Raw genomic sequence first — 21,606 nt, forward strand, 5'->3', positions numbered from 1 at the left:
GGACACGTATCATTCTTGATGTTGAATTTGGATAATAAACAATAGGTATTTTGATGTGTCATGCTATGGAAAATGTTTGTGGATGGATACATAGAATGTGAAACTTCTTTTTAAAAAGTTAACTTGTACTGCCAAGCACAATATTTTCTTTGTGCTTCTGTTTTTTCCCTTTGATATAAGTTATTATAAAAATTGCCAAACAAATGTCACTATTTGCCTTAGCTGAATGTCACAAAAGCTGGTCCTATCTTGTATGAATAAATGAGATAAGGAGGCAGAACTCATGTGAACAGCAGTGCATTTGTACAGCCTTTGTAAAAAACTCTTCTACCTGGCAGTGCCTTTTCACCTAAAACTTCATACTGGTCTTACACTGTGGTTAGCATTTCATAGCAGCATGCTTATATTTGCTGTCCTTAGGTTGATTGCATCAATGATTTTCCATCTTCTGTATTCTAACAGCTGGAAACAGTGAGAGTGAGGGCCAAGAAGCAGTGAGGAAAATACAAGAAGAAACTTCGTCTGGAAAAGGTACCATACTTTATCCTTTTTTTTAAAGAACACTTTATTCCTCTCTTTCAGCTGGCACCTTTTCTTACATTTTCCCACTTTGTGTATTGTTAAGCATCTCTTACTTTGAGGAAGCTAATCCTTAAAGTAAACCTGACACAAAGGGTAAAATGAGTAGGATGTATTTAAAAACATTTTCAGTTTTGTTTGACTTCTTCTCCATGTGTCATTGCAAAAGGGCTGCCTGCAAGTTACAGGCTGCCTGCACGTGTGTATAGGCGCAATAATTTAATAGCTGGGCAGAAAATCAGAATACTAGTCATTTCTGCTAAGGGGAGGATAAGAGTAGGTAAGAGTGGGTATGCTCTTTCTCATTGCTGGTCTTGCCTCCATTGTGCATAATCCCATAAGAAAGTGTTTGGATTTTCTTTTTTGAAGGGAGAGGGGTAAAAGTTTTCTAAAAGAACAACATTGCCCAATTGGGATATTTGACACAATTTGAGAGCTTATAATCCTTCACAAAATGAAACTGTTTTCTTAAAAATAGCTGGGTCTATCATATCAAGCCAAAATTCCTGTGTTTTTACATTTCTTCCATTTTTGCTCTTAATCCCATGAGCAGTCATGTTGGGGAGGCATAAAGAGAGCATAGCTTGACAACTATGAGAAAAGGCACGTTGCGCACTATCTGCTGTGTGATTATAATTTGCAGTTTGTGGTGGAGGTTAGTGCATCTAATGTTTCCATCTCAGATTCACTGGGTGTAGCTCCTATTAGCATATGATGATTCACTGATGTCACTTTGATGTATCATTTCTTGGCAAAATAATAGGGCAGTGCTGCTAGTCCATCCTATTTAGGATCTTCATGGCTTCTTCTGAGATCTGATTCTGGTTTTGTGCCTCTAATAATTACTGTTATGATGATCAAAATAGGTTAATTATTGTGTTAAAACCCCCTTTCATTAAGATTTATCTTTTGACTTAAATGTGCACCCATCATAGCCTCAGGATACATGTATGCTAGTTAAAAGCATCATAAATTAAGGTATAGTCAGAAGGATCATGAAAGGAAAAAGGTAATTATTACATTGTTTAAGTCTTTTGCTGGAAGTTTCTGTACAGAGACCAAAACCATTAGGAGTTAATTACCTCACGTGACCTGCATGAAGCTGTATAGAGCAGGGTCTGTCTTATTTTCTCACAGCCGTGTGATCACAGGCTTTTCTAGCACCCCGGTCTTTCTTGGTTTTTCAGTTAGAAACTTTGTCAAGATACAGCTGGCAGTTTGAGGAAGCTGAAAGTATATCTGAAGTTTATTATAATGACTGAGGCTTTAGTAATCTCAGGTCCTGGTAGATTTGGCCCTAAAACAAATGGAAAGAGAATTTCAAGAGTTTCCTTAAAACAAATTTCAACAATTGTTTCCCGATTGAGGGATGTTTGAACTTACAAGTGCATTGTCCTGGTCAAAGGACTCACTTGAGTCTGACCAACAGTCCTGTGTGAAGAAAACTGCTCACAGAAACTGTTCCCATCTGAAGTACTGGATTCTTGAAGGAGAGCTACTCAAAGCAGTATTGCTGGGCAGCCAGCATGATGAAGGATTAGGACAATATAGCTGTCTTTCCTTTACTGTGGACAAACTATATGAGTGGGTGCGAACAGTTTGCTATCCAGACCTCAGATCTCTAATAAAAATCTCCTTGCTTGTTAGCAGGTTAGACAGCAAAAGGGAGCAAGAGACCTCGTCTTCTCCTTGTTTCCTGGCTGAGCCATACATAGCACAAACATCCCCAGAGACAGCTCTGGGAAAAGGCCAGGCTTGTTGAATGCATAGTGTAATGTAATTACAGAGTTTTAAAGGCGATATGATCCTTCTGTGTCTTGTCCACTGTCTGTCTGAGGCTCTGTCTGCTATCGAAGGATGAGTAGTTTTGCTTGACATAATGTACACTTCTGGGACATGTGAGTTTTAAAGTGTGTACATAAGTGATTCCTATGTAGCAGCTGATGAGCTGTTAACAGTTTCAGAGGAGAATAAAGACTAAAAATCAAAAGGCTATGCATGCAGGTGATGCTATTTTTGCAGCAGCAGCAGCAGCATGGCAAGACATAAAGAAAGGACTGACAACATTTTTGAATGCAGGGTGGCAAGAAACTTCCCATGCTGGAGGCATTCAAACCAGAGTCAATGCCAAAAGATGGTAGGGTATTGGAGAGGAAAGCAGTTGCAGCCATCTCCCTACAAGGCAGTGATGTTAAAGGACACAAAAAATTCTAAGCAATGTATCACATCACCTCTTCTTACAGCCCATCCTCTCTCATAGTGCTATACCAGAAACCTCTTTGGTTCCTCTCCCTGTTGATTCCAGACTGTTTAGGTGTCCTTCTTGGTTTTGGGTCTCTGTGCTGAGTTAGCTGCTGCTAAGCGTAAAGAGTGAAGAAGGACATGGGTCCACAAGAGTGGAAGAGAATAAGGTGTAGGTCTTTGAGGCATAATGGATCCGATTCACTTGAACATCAGAACTTCTTCCATGATAAAGCACTCAAAGCCCTCAGATATTCAGAGCAGACCAGAAGTGCTGCATTGTCATTGAAATTATCAAATGGCCACTATTTCCAAAAGACCAAGGGCAACAGATTGCTATGCTCTGAATCATAAAGCTGGGAGAAGCCAGAATGATGTGGGCATTTATCTTGCTTCCATTTGTTAAATTGGGAACTTGTGTTGTTAATAGTAGCAATTATATGGCTGGGAAAATTGTTGATGGCTAGGGATTGCCACAGAGATATTCTAATTGTGTAAGTCTCTGTAATTTACCCAGGGTGTGTCTATGCTAGTGTGTTCATTAGTTAGATCAGGAGAGTGCTTTCCAGGCAATGCTCAACGGTTGCCTGCTTGCTGAGCACAGGTTCGCATCAGGAAGGGCACTGCAGGTCCTGACCTGGATTCTGTTTAGACAGAACTAGCCTGAGAGGTGACCTGCAGCAGACTGACTTCTATTGATCAATTGGGAAGTTTCTGTGATAAACTCAACTCTCAGTGATACTACAAAAAATCTTTCTGTGTACATAATATAGCTTATCTCCTCAGTTACCCTCAGTTTACATCTCTGCAAATGAAAGCTGGTTTTAACCCAATGATTACAAGCATACAAATGCTGGAAACTAATATATAAACATGAATGAAAGCTACATTCATTCCAGCATAGGTTCATGAATACCAGTGGAATCAACAATTAGCAAAAGTTTATGCATAAATATCACTTAGCATAGTACTGAGGAAAGGCTCTCACAAGAGCAATGTAGGAGCTGGAGTTGCAACTACACTCAAGAAAAAAATTGAAAGTTAGTGAGAAAACAGGGTGTAAAAGTCATATTAAGCACAGACCTCTTCAAAAGGAAAAGCCTGTGTTTAATCTCACCCAACATTTTTGCAGCAGTTCAAATAAAACCACAATTATAAAACTAAGCACTAAATCTGCAGCATTCATGAGGCTTCCATTTGAAGCCAGGTGAGAAAGGAAGGAAAGACTTTCTCCCTCAGAGTCAGAGGAATGCAGAGGTTAGCACAGTGGCAACCAAATTGTGTCATTTACAGTCTCACCCACATCAAGACAGCGTGGGCCAAGCAGTAGGAGGAATGATAGCACCTTAGAAACACTGCAATTCACATGCATTCAACAAGCCTGGCTTTTTCCCAGAGCTTTCTCTTGGGATGGTTGTGCTATGTATGGCTCAGCCGGGGAATAAGGAGATAACAAGGTTGCTTGCTCCCTTTTGCGGTATAACCTCCTAACGAGCAAGATCGTTCCTTGTTGTTAGAGGTCTGAGATAGAAGAGCTTACCCAAAGAAGGGGTGATCTAGCCGATAGGTACCAAGTGTAATTGCAGAATAACTCATGGGTGATAACTCCACTAATATTCGCTGTATGTCAGGCACCAATTTTAACAAATCAATCCACGTTTCTCTGCTCTATACTGAACTGTCATTGGCTTTCCCTGCAGGCTAGAGTAAACCAGCTGCTGAGAGTTCCCAAATTCCCAATCTTTTAGATTTGTTTTTGATCAAGAGCCTCACACTCTCAGGCCCTTGTTCTCATGGGGGATTTCAACCACCCTGACATCTGTTGGAACGATGGCACTGCACGGCACAAGCAATCCACGAGGTTCCTCGACTGTGTGGAAGACAATTTCCTTCTGCAAGTAATAGAGGAGCTGACAAGGAGAGGTGCCATGCTTGACCTTGTGCTCACCAACAGGGAAGGGCTTGTTGAGAATGTGGTACTCCAGGGCAGCCTTGGATGTAGCGATCACGAGATGGTCGAATTTGAGATCCCCAAGAGAGTGAGAAGAGCGTGTAGCAAGCTCATTGCCCTGGACTTCAAAAGAGCAGACTTTGGCCTCTTCAGGAGCCTGCTTAGTAAGGTTCCATGGGATATAGCCCTGGAGGGCAGGGGGGCCCGAGACTGTTGGTTGATATTCAAGGATCACCTGCTACAAGCTCAGGAGTGCTGCATCCCAAGGATGAAGGAAGTGTGGCAGAAGGGCCAGGAGACCTCCTTGGATGGATAAGGAGCTGCTGAGGAAAATTCAAAGGAAAAAAGAGGCTTATAAAAAAATGGAAGCAAGGACAGGCGGCCTGGGTAGAGTACAGGGATGTTGTCTGGGAAGCTAGGGACCAGGTTAGGAAGGCTAAGGCCCAGTTAGAATTAAACCTAGCCAGGGATGTTAAGGATAACAGGAAGGGATTCTACAGGTACGTAGCAAACAAAAAACAGACTAGGGACAAAATAGGCCCCCTGAGGAAGCTTTCGGGAGAACTGGCTACACAGGATTTGGAGAAGGCTGAGGTTCTGAATGACTTCTTTGCCTCAGTCTTCACTGGCAAAGGCTCTGACTGCACCATCCAGTTCTTAGAAAGTAGATGCAGGGGCTGTGAGAATGAGGACCTTGGGCCCACTGTAGGAGAGGATCTGGTTCGAGACCATCTTAAAAATCTGAACATGCACAAGTCCGTGGGACCTGATGGAATCCATCTGCGGGTCCTGAAGGAGCTGGTGAATGAAGTTGCTAAGCCACTGGCCATCGTATTTGAAAAATCATGGCAGTCAGGTGAAGTTCCTGATGACTGGAAAAAGGGAAATATAACCCCCATTTTCAAGAAGGGGAAAATGGAAGACCCAGGGAATTACAGACCAGTCAGTCTCACCTCTGCGCCTGGCAAAATCTTGGAGCACATTCTCCTGGAAGGCATGCTAAGGCACATGAATACCAACAAGGTGCTTGGTGGCAGCCAGCATGGCTTCACTAAGGGGAAATCCTGCCTGACCAATTTGGTGGCCTTCTATGACGGGGCTACAGAACTGATGGACAAGGGTAAAGCAGTTGATGTCATCTACCTGGACTTGTGCAAAGCGTTTGACACTGTCCCACACGATATCCTTGTCTCTAAATTGGAGAGATATCAATTTGATGGATGGACCACTCGGTGGATAAAGAACTGGCTGGATGGCCGCACACACAAAGAGTTGTGGTCAATGGCTCGATGTCCAGCTGGAGACCGGTAACGAGTGGTGTCCCTCAGGGATCGGTGTTGGGACCGGTCTTGTTTAACATCTTCATTGCTGACATGGACAGTGGGATTGAGTGCGCCCTCAGCAAGTTTGCCGATGACACCAAGCTGTGTGGTCCGGTTGATACACTGGAGGGAAGGGATGCCATCCAGAGGGACCTTGACACGCTTGTGAGGTGGGCTGATGCCAACCTTATGAAGTTCAACCATGACAAGTGCAAGGTCCTACACCTGGGTCGGAGCAATCCCAGGCACAGCTACAGATTAGGCAAAGAAGAGATTCAGAGCAGCCCTGCGGAGAAGGACTTGGGGGTGCTGGTTGATGAGAAAATGAACATGAGCTGACTTCGGTGTGCGCTCGCAGCCCAGAAAGCCAACCGTATCCTGGGCTGCATCAAGAGGAGCGTGACCAGCAGGTCGAAGGAGGTGATCCTGCCCCTCTCCTCTGCTCTTGTGAGACCTCACCTGGAGTATTGTGTGCAGTTCTGGTGTCCTCAACATAAAAAGGACATGGAACTGCTGGAACAAGTCCAGGGGAGGGCCACGAGGATGATCAGGGGACTGGAGCACCTCCCGTATGAAGATAGGCTGAGGAAGTTGGGGCTGTTCAGCCTGGAGAAGAGAAGGCTGCATGGGGACCTCATAGCAGCCTTCCAGTCCAGGGGGGACTTTATTTTTTTCTGACATGGTATGTCAAAGGTGTTGTTAGGGAAGTGATCATCCAAATGGTCAAAAATAGTACAAAATGTTAGTGGTTGAGAAGTGTTTTCTATATGTGTGTGTACACATGTGTGGGTTTATCCTTGCTTGCTTCAGATTTGCTTTTATGGTGTAGTTTTGAGGTGTAAAAGTGTACATCCTGAGCTTGTGGCAAGACCTGGCATGGCTTCTTTGTTCCTTCTACCACACCCTGCCATTGGCATATCCTTTCTTTACCAGTGCTAATGCTGAAAGACCCATAGAATTGGTTTAAAGAGTTTCCTAGAAATAATAGTGCAGTTTCCATCTACAGGGCTTCTTTTTTCATGCTGGTATGTTATCTCCAGTACTTAGGTTTGTCAGGTCAGGGACTTCCCTCAGTTAGAGTTGTACAACTGAATGCCAGGTTTATGAAGACATCTTGAAAGACAGGGTGGTGATATGGGTGAGGAGTAAAGAGGTCTCAATCTGACAGTGTGCCACTTTGCAGGTCCCGCATAGAACTGCAGAGCACTTCTGCTTTGTCTCTTGGTGATGGGTATAAGAACCTTGCCTGAACATTAAGATTTCTTTTCCTTCTGTAGCCTCAACTAAGATTATATCAGGTATATTCAAGCCCTATGAAAATATTTGAGTCTTGAAAAATATCGGATGTGTTAATCTAAGTCTGTAAGGACTGGATCCTCCACATGCTCAGGGGATGGAAGACCCCTTTCTAGAGTATAAAAAAGTAATGCAGGGGCTAATACAGTTTCTCTGTGCTCGTAGCACTTATGCCCAGCCCTCTTATAAAACCATTTAGGTGAATAGTTTGCAAATCAATTGTCCTACTTTTCTGTTGGTTTTAAGTAATACTTTGATTCAAAAACATGGTTAAATTCATTAAGCCTGCTTACTCAGGTCTTTTTTGTTCTCCTTTTGACTTTCAGTGTAACATGTTACAAGTTTTTTTCCCCTCGGTGCTTACAGACATTTAAAACAATAGAGAATCCCCATTTTTTTGTGTATCTTATGACACTTTAGAAATTGAGTTGTCATGTTAACAAGGTGGTAATTCAGACATTAAGAGCAATATGAATATGGTTCACAGAGTTAAAGATTAGCTGCAGATCTGGATAGTGAGATAACGTCTTTCCAATAGAAAATGTATTCATAATGCAGGCACAAACTCTGCCTGTTAGTTTCCTCAATTCCCATTTCCACTGGAAATGTGAAACATACTTCATTAACAGGCTCTATCACTAGGAAACATGATTTTCTCATATTTAAATTTTTTCTAATTGAAATTTAGAGACAAAGAAGTGCACAGGTGTAGCTGTAGGCAGAATAACAAAATCCTTTTGGATGTCTTGAAATGATTTTCTGACTGCAAATCACCAAAGCTTTGTGTGACTAATGGGACAGGAGCTCCAAGGTTAGGATTTTGCTGATTGTGGTGCTCTACTGCAGGCAATCGGGAGAAAGGGAATTTCAAAATTAAATTGCCTCAGCAAGGCCTGAAAATCTCCCATTTCACCCTTTTACAGGATTTTGATCCTCTTTGATGTACCTATAGAGCCATGATGTTAAGCAGTGGCTGGATAAAGGTGCTCCTGGGTTTGACACCTCCCATAGCATGCCATTGTTTTTTCTGGCTCTAGCAGTAGTTGCAGACAGGTTGCGTGGGCTATTTCCAGACCTTGTCTGCTCTCAAGAAAACTGCTGGTGATCACTGAAAGACACAGCCAAGAAGAAGGCAATTTGTTTTCTCTCTGGAATGCTTTCATATCTCCCTTCCAAGGTCTACTTTATATAGTCCTAGCTTCTGTGGGTTACATGTAGAAGTTAAGTTGCTTATAACAAGTGTAACATTTTCTGTGGAAATGCTATTGGCTTCTGCACTAGGGATCCAGCTACTGGGAGCAAGGAGAACTTGTGGCCTGGAGTAAACATGGGAAAAGCAGAGCCTGTATTTGAAACATTTAACAGGTTGTGTGTGTAACCTGCATGTGAAGAGGCAGACTGTGGTCTGCTTAAGCACATTGGCAGTGCTCATCTTTCCTTGCCAGCTCCATCCTTGCAGTAGTATGGCGAGGCTCCAGAGGGAGAACAGCCAGAGAGGAATCTCTGCACCTCTGAAGGGCCAACACTAGTGCGTCCATTCTTAACTTGTGTTTTGAGGGCCAATTTTCAATGGCAAAGAACCAAAGCTCTGAATAGATATCCCAGTTCTTAAATGAGATATGGTGCCCAGTGACAGGATCGGAGGCAATGGGCACAAACTGAAATGGAAGAAATCCTGTTTAAAATTAGGAAAACTCTTTTTTAGCATAAGGGCTATTGAATATTGGCATAATTTGCTGAGTTTGTAGAGTCTCCATCCTGGGAGATACTCAAAAGGCATCTGGACAGGGGCTGGGACTGTACAATCTCCAGAGCTGCCTTCCAGCCTCAGCCACCCTGTAACTGTGTGTCTATGAAATTTTAACAGCCAAATCCACGTGAAACCATAAAACATGTCCAGCCATACTGTAACATACACAGATTCCTGTGTATGACTGTGTAAGACTGCTGGCTCTTCAAGGAATTGTATTGGTGTTCATACCACTGCCCATAAAAAGACTCTTGGGCACGGAACATGGTGAAAACAGCAATAATTTGTTCATAATGCAGTCTTACGAAATGGGTATTTGAGAAGAATTTTGGAGCCATGGAAAAAAAACCCCAACTATCTGTGCAGGTAAAAAAAAAAAAACATTCTATGGAAACAGTGGGAATGATTGTGGGAACACTGAAAAATGATCTGTGAAAAGGCCAGAAAATATTGCCCGTAAATCTGGATCAGCTTGCCCTTCTTGTTATTTTTATCTATGCATGGCATATGCTAATATATTTTATATTGAGACCTAAATTTAAAAATCTAAGTTTCAAATAAATGTTTTCAAAATTACTTGATGACATCTCTGCCACATTTCCACGATCTGAATGGAAATTAACAAACAAATGGGTACTTTGAAATCCTTCTCAGCCTATTTAAAGGCTTGCAGGAAACATGTAATGCCGGAGCATTTTTTATAGTCTTTTCTGATACTCGGTGCTAGAAAGTCTTGCTTGTAAGAAGAAATAGAAATACTCCTAAGGAGATTGGTAAACTCTTGAATTAAGCAAAACATCTAGCATGAGAAACATAAGATATCTGATAATCATTTCTGGATTTGGATTCTTTTTTTTATTGAGACTATTTCTGGACAGGGTGGTGTGAATGATTTCCCTATGATAGTGGTCCAGCTGTGTTTTAGTCCTTATTTAGACTTAACACTATGTCTGCCGCTGTCTCCTCTTACCAAGATTACTGTTGACTTCAGGCTGCTTGGAGGGAGTAGCTGTACACAACTGATGTGACTTGAGGAGACAAAATAAATCAAGTCATCTTTACAACATTTAGTTTGACCTAGTTGAAAAATAATACTTGCCTCCCAAGCACAGGAAGTGTGTGGTGGGCCTGTGGTGGGAGAGAGATCTCCATGGTTCTGGGAAAGATTTGCTGTTGTTCTGCATTTGCTCTTACTCTCCTCCAGTCATGCACTTGAGCTTTTTTGAGTAATTTACAGCTACTAAACTTCCTGGAACATGGATCTTGTTAAAATTGTACAGTGTCTGTAATTCCTTCTCCTTCAGAACTTGATGACATATAAGGGGGAAAAAAAGAAGAGATATGCATGTATTAAAGGAAAAAAACAATATAAGGGGAAAAAATTATAAGGGAAAAAAAAAACCCTTTTCTCCTGTTCAAAACTTCATCACAACTGCTGGGGGCTTCTGAACTGGTAGCTTGTGAAAAGTTCATCTTGCCGCCTTTCCCCTGCAGGCTTTCCCCTAGATTATATTTTACACTTTATTAGTCAATACATGCAAAAATCCCATTTTTCTATTTTTATAAAAATTTTATAATATATATATAAAAATAAAGCCCTAATTGGAACAATTTTCTTGATGACAGGACATTTCCTAAAGATATGTCTGTTTTGGTGGGTGTGTCTATTGGCGAAAGAGAGAGAGAAACACTTGCGCACTTAACGTCTGCAAAACAAAGCAGGGAAAGTGTTCCTACCTGTAGAATGGATTAACTCCAAATGTGGTAGTTTGTATTCAGATCAATCCAGAAAAAAGGCTTTTTCTCCAACTCACGCTGGGTTTCTTGTGACCCAGACTACAGTACTATCAAAGACAATATTTGTTTTAAAATCTGGACGTTAAAATTTTCTTGAATCAATAAGCTGCTGCTTAGCAATGCTTTATGTTGATTTGCACATCCATGATATATAGGAATTTCTTTCTTTTTAGAGAGAATTTTGCAAAGATTTTGCTTAAAACCAGATTTATTTTTTTTTTAATTGCTAGAAAATTGAAATGTCTTATGAAAAACACTTCTTTCATGTGAGTCCGAGCCTGCTTCCCATCAGTCTGTTCTGGGATTTTCATCTCATCAAAGCATGAGCTGATGCAAAATTAAATCTTCAGTTCCAGTTTAAGTGCAGTCTTCAGATTTCCTTCAAGACCTTGTTTCTGTATGCAGAATGAAAAGCACATCTCCAGTGCCATGAAGGCCTTTCACTTTGAAAACATAGGCCATAGATAATAGAGAGAGATATAAAAAAGTGTGTTTATTTGGTATAGAACTGTTTCATGTCTTACAAGGCTAACGTAGTGAGCAGTGCTCCTAAGAATCTTACTCAGGCTTATCCTCCAGATAAGATGACCTCAAACAGCTGGCTGAAGACGGCTATCTTAGAAGATATATGAAATGATATTTTAGTCTAGAATCATAATCCTATAGTTACCTTGACAACAACCAGTGATACATACATACCTACGTTGTGTTTGACTCTCCAGATGCACTTTCAGCTGGTCCTGCAGACAGACCATAGATTTTTCTCTCTTTTTTCGTTTGCTTGAATTATATCTCTAGAGACATGTTATTCAGAAAGCAGTATCCTTCTCTTTGTGTCGTCTCAGTGGCATAAAATAGTGATTTGCCTTTGCTTGCAAAAGAGAACCATTTGTGGCAGCATTCACTTATTATACTGCTGAACAGTGACTTTTTATATAAATCTCAGATTCAAATCTGTCTGTTAGTGTTAACCAAGCTGGTAATATGTGGAGATTAAGTCTGAATAAGTCTTGAGTTTCAAGTAATGCAAGTGACATCACTGAGGGTATAATTCTGCGTGTTCCGTCTTCAAGTGTCATGCATGAACAGAGCATACAGTGTATACTGCACTGTGGGAGAAGGGCATGCTAGAGGAAGGGCATCAGAGAGTAGCAACTTGTACTTATTGTGAGCAGAGCAGAGCTGCCTGGACTTTTTCTTCATCTACATGCAGTCACAAGTAGAGAATTTAGACCCATGTTTGCATTTACTGATGGGAATTTGGGCCCCAAGGTGCATTAGGGACCCAGTAACTCTGCTAGGTCAAACTGGCTATTCCGGCAGTATACGTATATGGAGGCGGGCAGGACAACGTAGCTGCAACACGTCCAGGGAGCTGACTGGAGCTAAGCTGAGAAGTCCTTCATCCCTTCTGAGTTCCCAGGTCTTCCTTCTGCCTCCTCATGGGCTGGCTATCCAGGCAGGTGCTGAGGGTACACAGCCTTTATTGGGTGTCTGCAGTGCAGATGTTACCTAGTCATTTTTCTGTTTAAATGAAGAAGAACTCTTCAGGTGATGTAAATTGCTGGCGCCAAAGTTAACTTCACGAGGCTAGTTCAGAAATACTGTTCTTAGGCTGTGTGAAAATCTAGCACCTATATCTGTTGTGCTGACAGACAGGGTACACCACAAAGTGACCACACACTAGCTGTATAATATGCAGAATTTAATAAACAAGCACACTAAAGCAAATAAGCACACTAAAGCAATCACACTAATGTAAATTAGGTAAATGTCTATATATAGTGATTAAGTATAATAAAGCGAATCAGAGATATATAAGTAAAGTACTGAAGAAAGTTAGCAATGCAGTAAATCATTACTGCATAGAAAGAGCAGAGATTAAGAAGAAATACCTCACCAATTACCACTGAATCATCATCCAGGTCCACACTTCCAGCTGGAAGCCCCATTGTAGCTGATGCCAGGAATCTCAGGTAATTGGGAAAATTCCTACACAGTGAGTCCATTTATAGGTGAGGCTTCTCTCATGGCCACAAGAGGGTCTTGCTTTTATACCCTTATCAAAACAACCGGCTTTATGCCAGATCTCTAATCGTTTACTCATGGGACTGTGCAGTTTCTCATGATCTCACCGTTGTCCACTCTGAGTCACAGAACAGCTGCACACCTATGTTTTCCCGTCTTTCTGACAGTCACAATGAACATAAACATACTCTACCGAATACTGTGGCAAGCAACATCCTTTATTATGTCTCTCAGTCATGAGAGGGAATCAACTCTCAGCTAGTTTCCCATCCATTACAATATCCTTAGTCTGTTGAATATAATTTTACCTTCTTATCTGAAGATAATACGTTGAAATAAAGCCATGCTTTTGTACTTCCAAAGTGTTTGTATGGTGGTTATTTTCAGAAGCTGGATGTAAAAGGGCTAATCCTTCATTTAAGCTAGAGGAGTGCTACCCACCAGCCCCAAGTTTAGGGAATTTGTAAGGCAGCAAAGTGAGCCCAGGATGAGGAATTTAATTAATTTCCTTTAGCCCATGGTAAGAAGCATATGCTGTTAGGAGTTTGGATCCAGTGCAGCATGGTGATCTGGGGGCGACAGTTGTGTAAAGAGCAGGTTGGGGCTGAAAGGAAAGAGAGGGGTTATGAGTGAGTCTGTCCCCTGTCCTGTGCAGCCTGGCAGGGGTTGACCTGAGTGGTGCTCACCCTGCTGCAAGGCTTCACAAGCCCTTTCTACAAGCTGCCATCATAACCACCCAGAGAGACCTTTGGAAACACACCATCTTCTGGTAGTCACAGAGGATAACAATTAGTGCTGGTTTTCCTTCAATTTCTTTTTAGCAGCAGGAGAGATAATATATAACTGATGATATAAGGAGAATCCAGTCTCAAAGGGATTGTATAAATTTACACTACTGACAGCAAACTGTTTATTGACTCGAAAAATACTCTATAATGGTCCTCTTTATTTTTAAAAGAATATGACAATTTCTCTTTTTTGCAGGTTGATTTCAGATTTTGCATATTAATTTCAGATTATAATTTTTCTATGTAGTTTACTCTTTAAGTTAAATGCAAATCATCATCCTACTGCAATGGATACTATAAAAACGAATATATTAACATATGTGTTCAAACGGCAACTGAATCGGACAGGTAAAATGGGAGAAAATAGGGAAAATAAAAGGAAAATAGAGGTGACAGAGTGATGGAAGGAAAAATCACTATATAAATACCACATTCAATATTCCATTTTCTTTTTGAATGTCATATTTTTTTAGTTTAAAGTTTTATCCCAAATAGACAGTTAAGACACTCACATGCAAGTTAATAAGCCAAATGAAGCTGAAGATACTAAACAGTGAGAGGAAAGGGAGACTAAAGAGAAAAACAACACAAGTAGTAGAAAAAGGTGAAGAAGCATGTGAAGGGAGAGAGAAAAGAACCTGAAAAGAGGTTACAGACACATAAGTTTGAAGGAGAATAAGATTATATCCAAAAAATACGATGCGCAGGGGCTGGCTGGTTGTTTACTGTACATGCTTAAGCAGACTTTGAGTAGATGAGTCCCTGAGGAAAGAACTGGAGTGACTCCGTACTTCAGGATTTTGCTGTTTGGAGTTGCATTCATTGCACTAACATGGTAGAGAAACTCTTGAAGAGTCACCTCCCGGTCAGCAGCGACACAGCTTTCACAGCCATGCCTGTTTCTAGAGAATGAGCTGGGCTAGCACAGTGCATGCAAGGCAAACGCCTTGTTTTCAGTGTTGTTTATATCCCCCAGGCGCTATGGAAGAGGGTATTGGCTTTGTTCTAGCCCGCAGATTACGTATTTCCCCCTACCTCTCTATCAAGGAAAATTGGTATTTTCCTTTCCATTCTTCGAACGTCTTCCAAAGCATTCAGCATTCCTGGCGTCGTGTTTCCATTTCTGTCTCTCTCCCTCTTCTCCCTTTCCCTTTTCCTATTTCTTTTTCCTTTCTTCCCTCCCTCCTTCCCTCTCTCCTTCTTTATCCCTGTCTGTCTCTCTTTTATTTTTTAAAGAATGAGAAATAGAGCTCTGTAACATTCATCTTGCTGTATAAGATGGTATTTTTGTTCTCACAGGAGTTGCTTTCCATTCACTGGTTTGTGTACTGCAAGCAAGCAGTATCAGTAGGAACAGCCTGTACTTTTATTGTGCCTTTTCATTTTCAACTTTTAAAATTATCCCAGGTTAATGGTGCTTGCACAGTCAGAAAAAATGGGATATTTTTTAAAGGAACAGTGTTATTTGTTATTTTGCATATTTCATCCACTATGCTAAGTTTTGTTTAGTTTCTCTTTAGCTGGCTTCTGAGATGGAGACATAAACCTACTGTGCATCCAGGAAAAACAAGCTCCTTCATGGATTTTGTGTAGGATTGGAAGAGTACACATGCATGATACGGGTTAAATGGTATCTTTTCTCTGGCAGCTATTCTGTTACATTAGTTTCAAAGCTGTCAATTTAAAATACACAAAGTAAGAGTGACATGTTACGTCCACTGGGTGTTTGTGTCCTAGGACAAGGTATCATGCCAGCCCTGGGAAAAGCCTAAAAGATAACTTACATTATTATTCAGCTGAAAACCAGAAAAAGAATGGCAGAATCATTAAGCTCATCTCTTGGGATGAATGGGGTGAAATGACTCCTGATGGGTGAAACCAGGACAATGACTGTGCTCTTCTTCCTGTGCCATTTTGTCCCAGTGTCTCTCTGGCTTCTCCATTTCCAATGAACCATCACTCCATCCTTTTCCCCAACCTTTCTCCTAACTGTTTCTGGATTCTTTTTATTTAATATCTCAGAGCTGAGCTGGACTGCCAAAGGCAAGCCAGAAATAGCTGTCAGTGAGTAGACACAGCAATTTAAAGGTATGAACTTAACCTTAAGTTATCCCCGTATGTCTTTTCATCACTGCCTCAAACCAGTTCCTTGGCAATATGGATCTCTTTTCCTTTGATAAAAGAGCTCTTTGCTTGTTCCTTGCCATCTGTCTGGACTGGCACTAATACAGGCAGGCATTTTCTTCTCTAAGTTATCAAGGAGAGCCCTTGAGCTGTGCTGCAAGTGCAGGAAGTGCAAGAAGTGTTTTGAAGCCCCTGAACCCTGTTTGTGCTGGCTGTGCTTGGAGGAGCTGCACTCTGCACAGATTGTTGTGTGAGAGCTGCACTCTGCCAGCTGCCGAGGAAATGCTGATGGACGCATTGCCTAGCCCAAGTGCAGCCAGGTGGCTATGTTAACAGCTGATGATAAAGGCCATCGGTTTAGGTAGAGGGTATCCCAGCTCCCGGAAAGGCTGAAGTATCTTAAAAGAGCAGAGGACTGGCAGAACGAGTCTTAAGAACCTCCTTGAAGCCTTGATTCTGGACCTCCAAAGGCAGTTGTGGCTCTGTGCCATGGGACAGAGGTCCCCCCTGCTACCCAGGGACTGGAGACTTACACCGCTCAATGTATTTTGTAAAATCAGATGATTACAGATCACCACTACTGAAGTTTTGAAGCCCAGTTCATTCCCTCCCCTCTGTGGCAGGTACTGGTGTATGCATTTGAAGTGGTTCTATCATCATATATTGACCCAGTTCTCAAGCACTGTTAAAATCTGGGAAGGTCTTTTGGTGGTTTTATGTTCACGCTGAACATGAGCAGCAAACAGGTAGAAACCTATGAAACCACACTGGAACGCTAGGAAGACAGAATTAAATTCCTTCATGTCACAGTTTCTTTCTTAAGCAAGTTGACGTGTATCCCTCCCTGCTAGGAGCCAAGCAGCTCAAAAGTACCTCCTTAAAAAGTGAACATTAAAGGAAGGTAAATATAATATTATGGCCAGAGCAGAGCTTGGTATTTACACGTGACTGAGAAGAAGTGTCAAGAATTCTGTACCTAACAGTTTGTACAATTACATTCGATAAACGTGAATCACAAAGCTACTTGATTATTGCATCCAAATATTTCTAGCCCTTTTTTGGGGGAACTACTATAGTCTTCTAAGTAATGGCTTTTGGGGCTGTAATTCCATCTCCTCTTGAAAACAATGGTAAACTTTTCATTGGCTTGAACACAGTCACGGATTCTACCTCATAATTTCTAAGAGTGTAATGTATTTTGTTTCATCCAGTGAATTGTCTTAACTAGAGGTTTGCCACAGATTTATCAGTAAAGTGACAATTCCAACAATTCACCTGGACAATTACTCAGGGGTAGTCCAGGCAGGCAGGAATATTGATCCTAGTTGGCCATCAATTTGTGCTGCAGGGCATAGAGACTCATGGCTCTTCAGATCTGAATCACAATAGGGGTGCATGCAAGTGCTGTTCCCATCTATATATTCTAAAAACCCCACACTAGATGTATCTTTTTCTTCAGTCAATAAGAAATACAATTCAGCTACACATTTTAAAATGCATACCTCGTAACATTTTTGGTTTCAGTGAATTTACGTATGAATAGCAAGGAGTTTTTGAATCTAAACTCTCACTCAGCCTGAATAGCACCAAATAGTGGTGTGATTTCTGTGTATGCTAAAGTTCATATACACTCATCAGTCTGACTGCTTGGAAAACACTGCATAGCACTGGACTTCAATTTGCAGAGTAACCTGTAAAGGTTAGCCATTAGCTGAATTCAGTCACCTTTTATCTACACATTGCCTGACAAAGAGCTGTATCTTGCATTCGCAGTGCAATGAGGCTGAACCAGGCTTTTTTTGTATTAAGAATGAATTCAAAGCAAAAATGCATGGTAGTTACAGACAACAAGATCTTAGTTGCTTTATACTACACCCCCTCTCCACTCCCCACACACCCAGTTGCAGACATTTTGCAGCCTTTCCTTTAATGAGCTTCTTATTTTGAAGAGGTCACACTCATCCAGAATGTTATTTATTTTTCTCTGCTCTTGTGCAACACCATGCATTTATCTACAGTCATTCCTCTGCTAAGTGTTGCCTAATTGTGCAATTTTGCTTGGTCTTTCAGGAAATTCCTAATGATCCTCCCAAGCCTTGGTTCAGCTAAATGCTTCTGTGTTGTCAGCAGCTTTCACCACCTGTCTATTCAGCCTGATTTACAGAAAATTCATAACACCTGGCACCTATCACTTGTTTGGGTACAAAGCAAATGAACCACTGCATTTCTCTTGAGAGTGCTCAGAATTAGCAGCAGGCAGAGGCAAAGATTTTGCTCCTGATGAATAGGGTTATTAGCCAGCCCTTAGACTTGGGGAAGAGTTCTTGGGGCCCAAACAATCCTGACACTGAAAGCTTAGGCAGGTTTTATTTTGTTGGGGCTTCGTTTTCCAGTGGTATGTGTGCAGAACAGCAAATGCTCAAATAAAAGAAACAAGTGTGATTTGGAAATGCCCAGTGACTTTGCTTCAAATCAAACCCATCTTAAAGTAATAGCTGTACTGAACTGTGTGGAACTGAAGAGTGTAGCTTCCGTGTTCCAAAAGCAATGCGCTGAATATACCAAGAAGGCAGCACATTAAGGATGCAGGCTGCTACTGTGTAGCATCTTTGGACAGAGGGTATTTTATTCAGGAGCCCTCCTGTGTTACCTACCTCAATATGTGTGTGTCAAGTTCAGTGAGAAGATGGCAAATGAAGTGGTTAGACACAGAGCAACGGGAATGCTGTGCTGACTGATCAGATACATTGTCTGGAAAGTAAGGCTATTTTTAAGTGAATGCAGTAAGGAAATATGTGGGGAAAAAGATAGATAAATCAGGATAATGTTTTTTTCCTTTTTGTTGGAGTAAAAGAAGGAGTCAGGGAAATATGAGTTGCCAGCAAGAATGTCTGGAAGGCTTTGTAAAGGCATTTGTGAATGCTGCGACATGTGTCTTTAACCTAGATATATTGAACTGAAAGAGATACAGATACTTGCATGAACTTAGAAAACTAGATAAATGCAAGATTTTTGAGTTGTTCTTTCATGAGAATCTGTTTTTTATCTCACAAAGGAGATTTTTGAGAAACAGACTCAAGCCTTGAGAGGCAGTACTGATGGAAGAGCTGGCAATAGTTGAATGGCTGGGATGCCAACTGCAGCTGGAGTGCTGCTGTCTATAGTGAACATGTTAATGGTATAAACACAGATCCTTCACCTTTTTTAGTATGGTAAATGAGCAATAGTTTGTACTGAATCTCCATATTCAGTCTCAAGACTGTTTTAAATTGTTGACTAAAAGGTCACTTCAGTGTCCTGCTGCGTTTTGCAAAGGTCTCAGAAAGAAGGGTGGGTGAGATACAGGATCAGTTTCTAAAGATGGGCAAATGTTGGACTTCCTAACTACAGTCACTTCAGCCTCTGAATTCATGAGTATGTTTCATTCTTTGGATTTATTTATTTTTTTTTTTTTATATACCATTTATTGTTACAGTGGAGATTGAAAAGCTTCATTCCACTATGTGACTCAGAACTATACTCAGATCTATAAATCAAGATTTATTTCAGATAGAGATTAATGTTTTCTTATGTAAGCTGAAAGTAAAGATTCATAAAGTTAATAATATTTTGTTTCTTCAGTAACATGGCAGTAACAGCTTGTCTTTGGGAATTTCAGCCTTTCCAAATTCAATTTCAGCAGCCTGATGTATTTACTTACCTGTTTTAATTAAGAATTGGCAGGAATAAAAGAAAAAAAAAAAAAGACTTCTTTCTGAGCTGATAGGATCTTAATTGAGAATGCCTGGCTCTCACATTGTCATTGATCACTTATTTTTGTGAATTATATCAGGGCATGCATAAGGAATATGTAATAAACCCCTGTGGCAATATCTAGCAGAAGGAGCTTAGAGAGCCCAGGTGTTTTAACACGGTGGTTTGAAAAGGCTCCAAAAATAGTATGTGGTTTTAGAATCCTTGGATGAGGCAGGGGACAGCTTTCCAAACACCTGGACTCATTGATCCACCTGTAGGATAAGCTCCTTCCTGCCTGAGACGTTGCAGCATATTAACTGTCTTTGCCATGCTTGAACAATGCCCATTTCTTTGTTGTGTAGCTGCAGAACAAAGATGCAATGTTTCTACACAGCCCCATTCCCCAGAAAACTTACTCTTCTCTACCTTGTTTCCTTTAGATTTGCAGAACACCTTTTAAATGCAGTTGTCTGGAGGAAATGGGAAATAAGAGGCTTTAATGCGCTTGAGAGCTTCTATGTTGTTATAAATGCTCCCTCCAATGCCACACACAGAGGGAAAAGTACAGTACCTAAATAATGGTTTGATTTTTAACTCAAATGTAGTTTCTAAGTCTGCAATAGTAATAGATAAGCTGTCTGAGACATTAAAATACATAATAACAGAAGTGGGGATTTAGCCTCATTTTTAGTGTTTTCCCACTCATCAATACCTAATAAATAAATCATGACAGGATACTGAGCCATGTAAAGACAAGTGGCCTAAGAGACCAATGGGTACAGCTGTGTAGGAGGGGAAAAATCGGCATCATCAGAGAGTGGGAAAAAAATGCACGTGTCAGTGAAATAGTTTCATAATAAATGCATGGTTTGAGCTGTTTCTTTCAACTTTCATCTACACCATAAACAAACTGATAAATGTTAAGAGTATTTAAGAAAAAAATTGTCATCAAATATCCTGAAAAAGTTTAACCCAATGAGATGCAAGATAAGACAAGATTTCAGCAGATCTTTACGAAAAATAGAAATAATAATAAAAAAAAGGCCCCAAAAATCTGTCTGATGCAACTTAGGAAGAATCTATCATGGGCATTGTTAAGTGGTTAGTTGTTACCACTCTTAAAAATTTGCCTGCTGTTGCCAGGCCTAGCTTCAGCTTTTGAAGTGCCTAACTTCCATTTCTGAATCATGTTGTTCTTTTATCTCCAGATCAAAGCACCTTCGACCTATTTAGGAATATTCACACCGTATTAGACTCAGTTAAGGTGCCTTTTATGTAGTACCTGCCCTTGTCGGGATTTTTGGGTGATAAATCCACTTGGTCTTTTTGAGGCTGAGAAACGTAGTCTTGTCCCAATTTTTTTTTTGGAGAGGTATGTGTAAACTAACTGACCTTGGAGGTGCTTCTGCCTGGTGGCACCCTAACCCCATACCGAGATGAGACAAAGGGACACATCAATGCTGACCGTTGCATCCAGAAGAAATATGGATACTCTGGAAGGCTAAGTTTTACTAAATTCTGGGTAATTAGGAAAATCGACAGTGTGCTTCCACCAAATTACTTGAATTGGAAGGGGTCATCAAGTCCAACCTATTAGGTGTTTTTTTAATTGTTCTGCAGGAAACAGGGTAGGATAAGGTATGGTTAATATATATTGCATGAAATATTGTTGAGATCCTTGATTTTCTGAAATGTCAAGTTGGTGATGGAGGAGGAAAAGATCAAATTTCAGTATTGTGATAGTTGGGGTTTTCTAGGACTAGCAAGGTGGTTTTAGAGGGAAATGTATATAGAATCATAGAATCATAGAATAGTTAGGGTTGGAAAGGACCTCAAGATCATCTATTTCCAAGCCCCCTGCCATGGGCAGGGACACCTCACACTAAACCATCCCACCCATGGCTTCATCCAACCTGGCCTTGAACACCGCCAGGGATGGAGCACTCACAACCTCCCTGGGCAACCCATTCCACTGCCTCACCACCCTAACAGGAA

At 41.0% G+C, this 21,606-nt stretch overlaps 1 protein-coding gene across 3 annotated transcripts in view; it reads left to right on the forward strand.

The window, feature by feature from the left end:
* DHRSX (dehydrogenase/reductase X-linked) overlaps nt 1-21,606 on the forward strand; it is a 171,729-nt gene that overhangs the window by 51,901 nt on the left and 98,222 nt on the right. For 2 of the 3 annotated variants that reach the window (XM_065677527.1, XM_065677530.1), the window contains exon 3: nt 463-531. The exons of the other annotated variant lie outside the window; for it this stretch is intronic. In XM_065677527.1, the coding sequence (XP_065533599.1) occupies nt 463-531 (69 nt within the window). The remainder of the gene's footprint in view (nt 1-462; nt 532-21,606) is intronic. 3 annotated transcript variants of the gene reach the window in all.

This window comes from Lathamus discolor, chromosome 4 (genome assembly GCF_037157495.1).
Source record: "Lathamus discolor isolate bLatDis1 chromosome 4, bLatDis1.hap1, whole genome shotgun sequence".
NCBI classification, from domain to species: domain Eukaryota; kingdom Metazoa; phylum Chordata; class Aves; order Psittaciformes; family Psittacidae; genus Lathamus; species Lathamus discolor.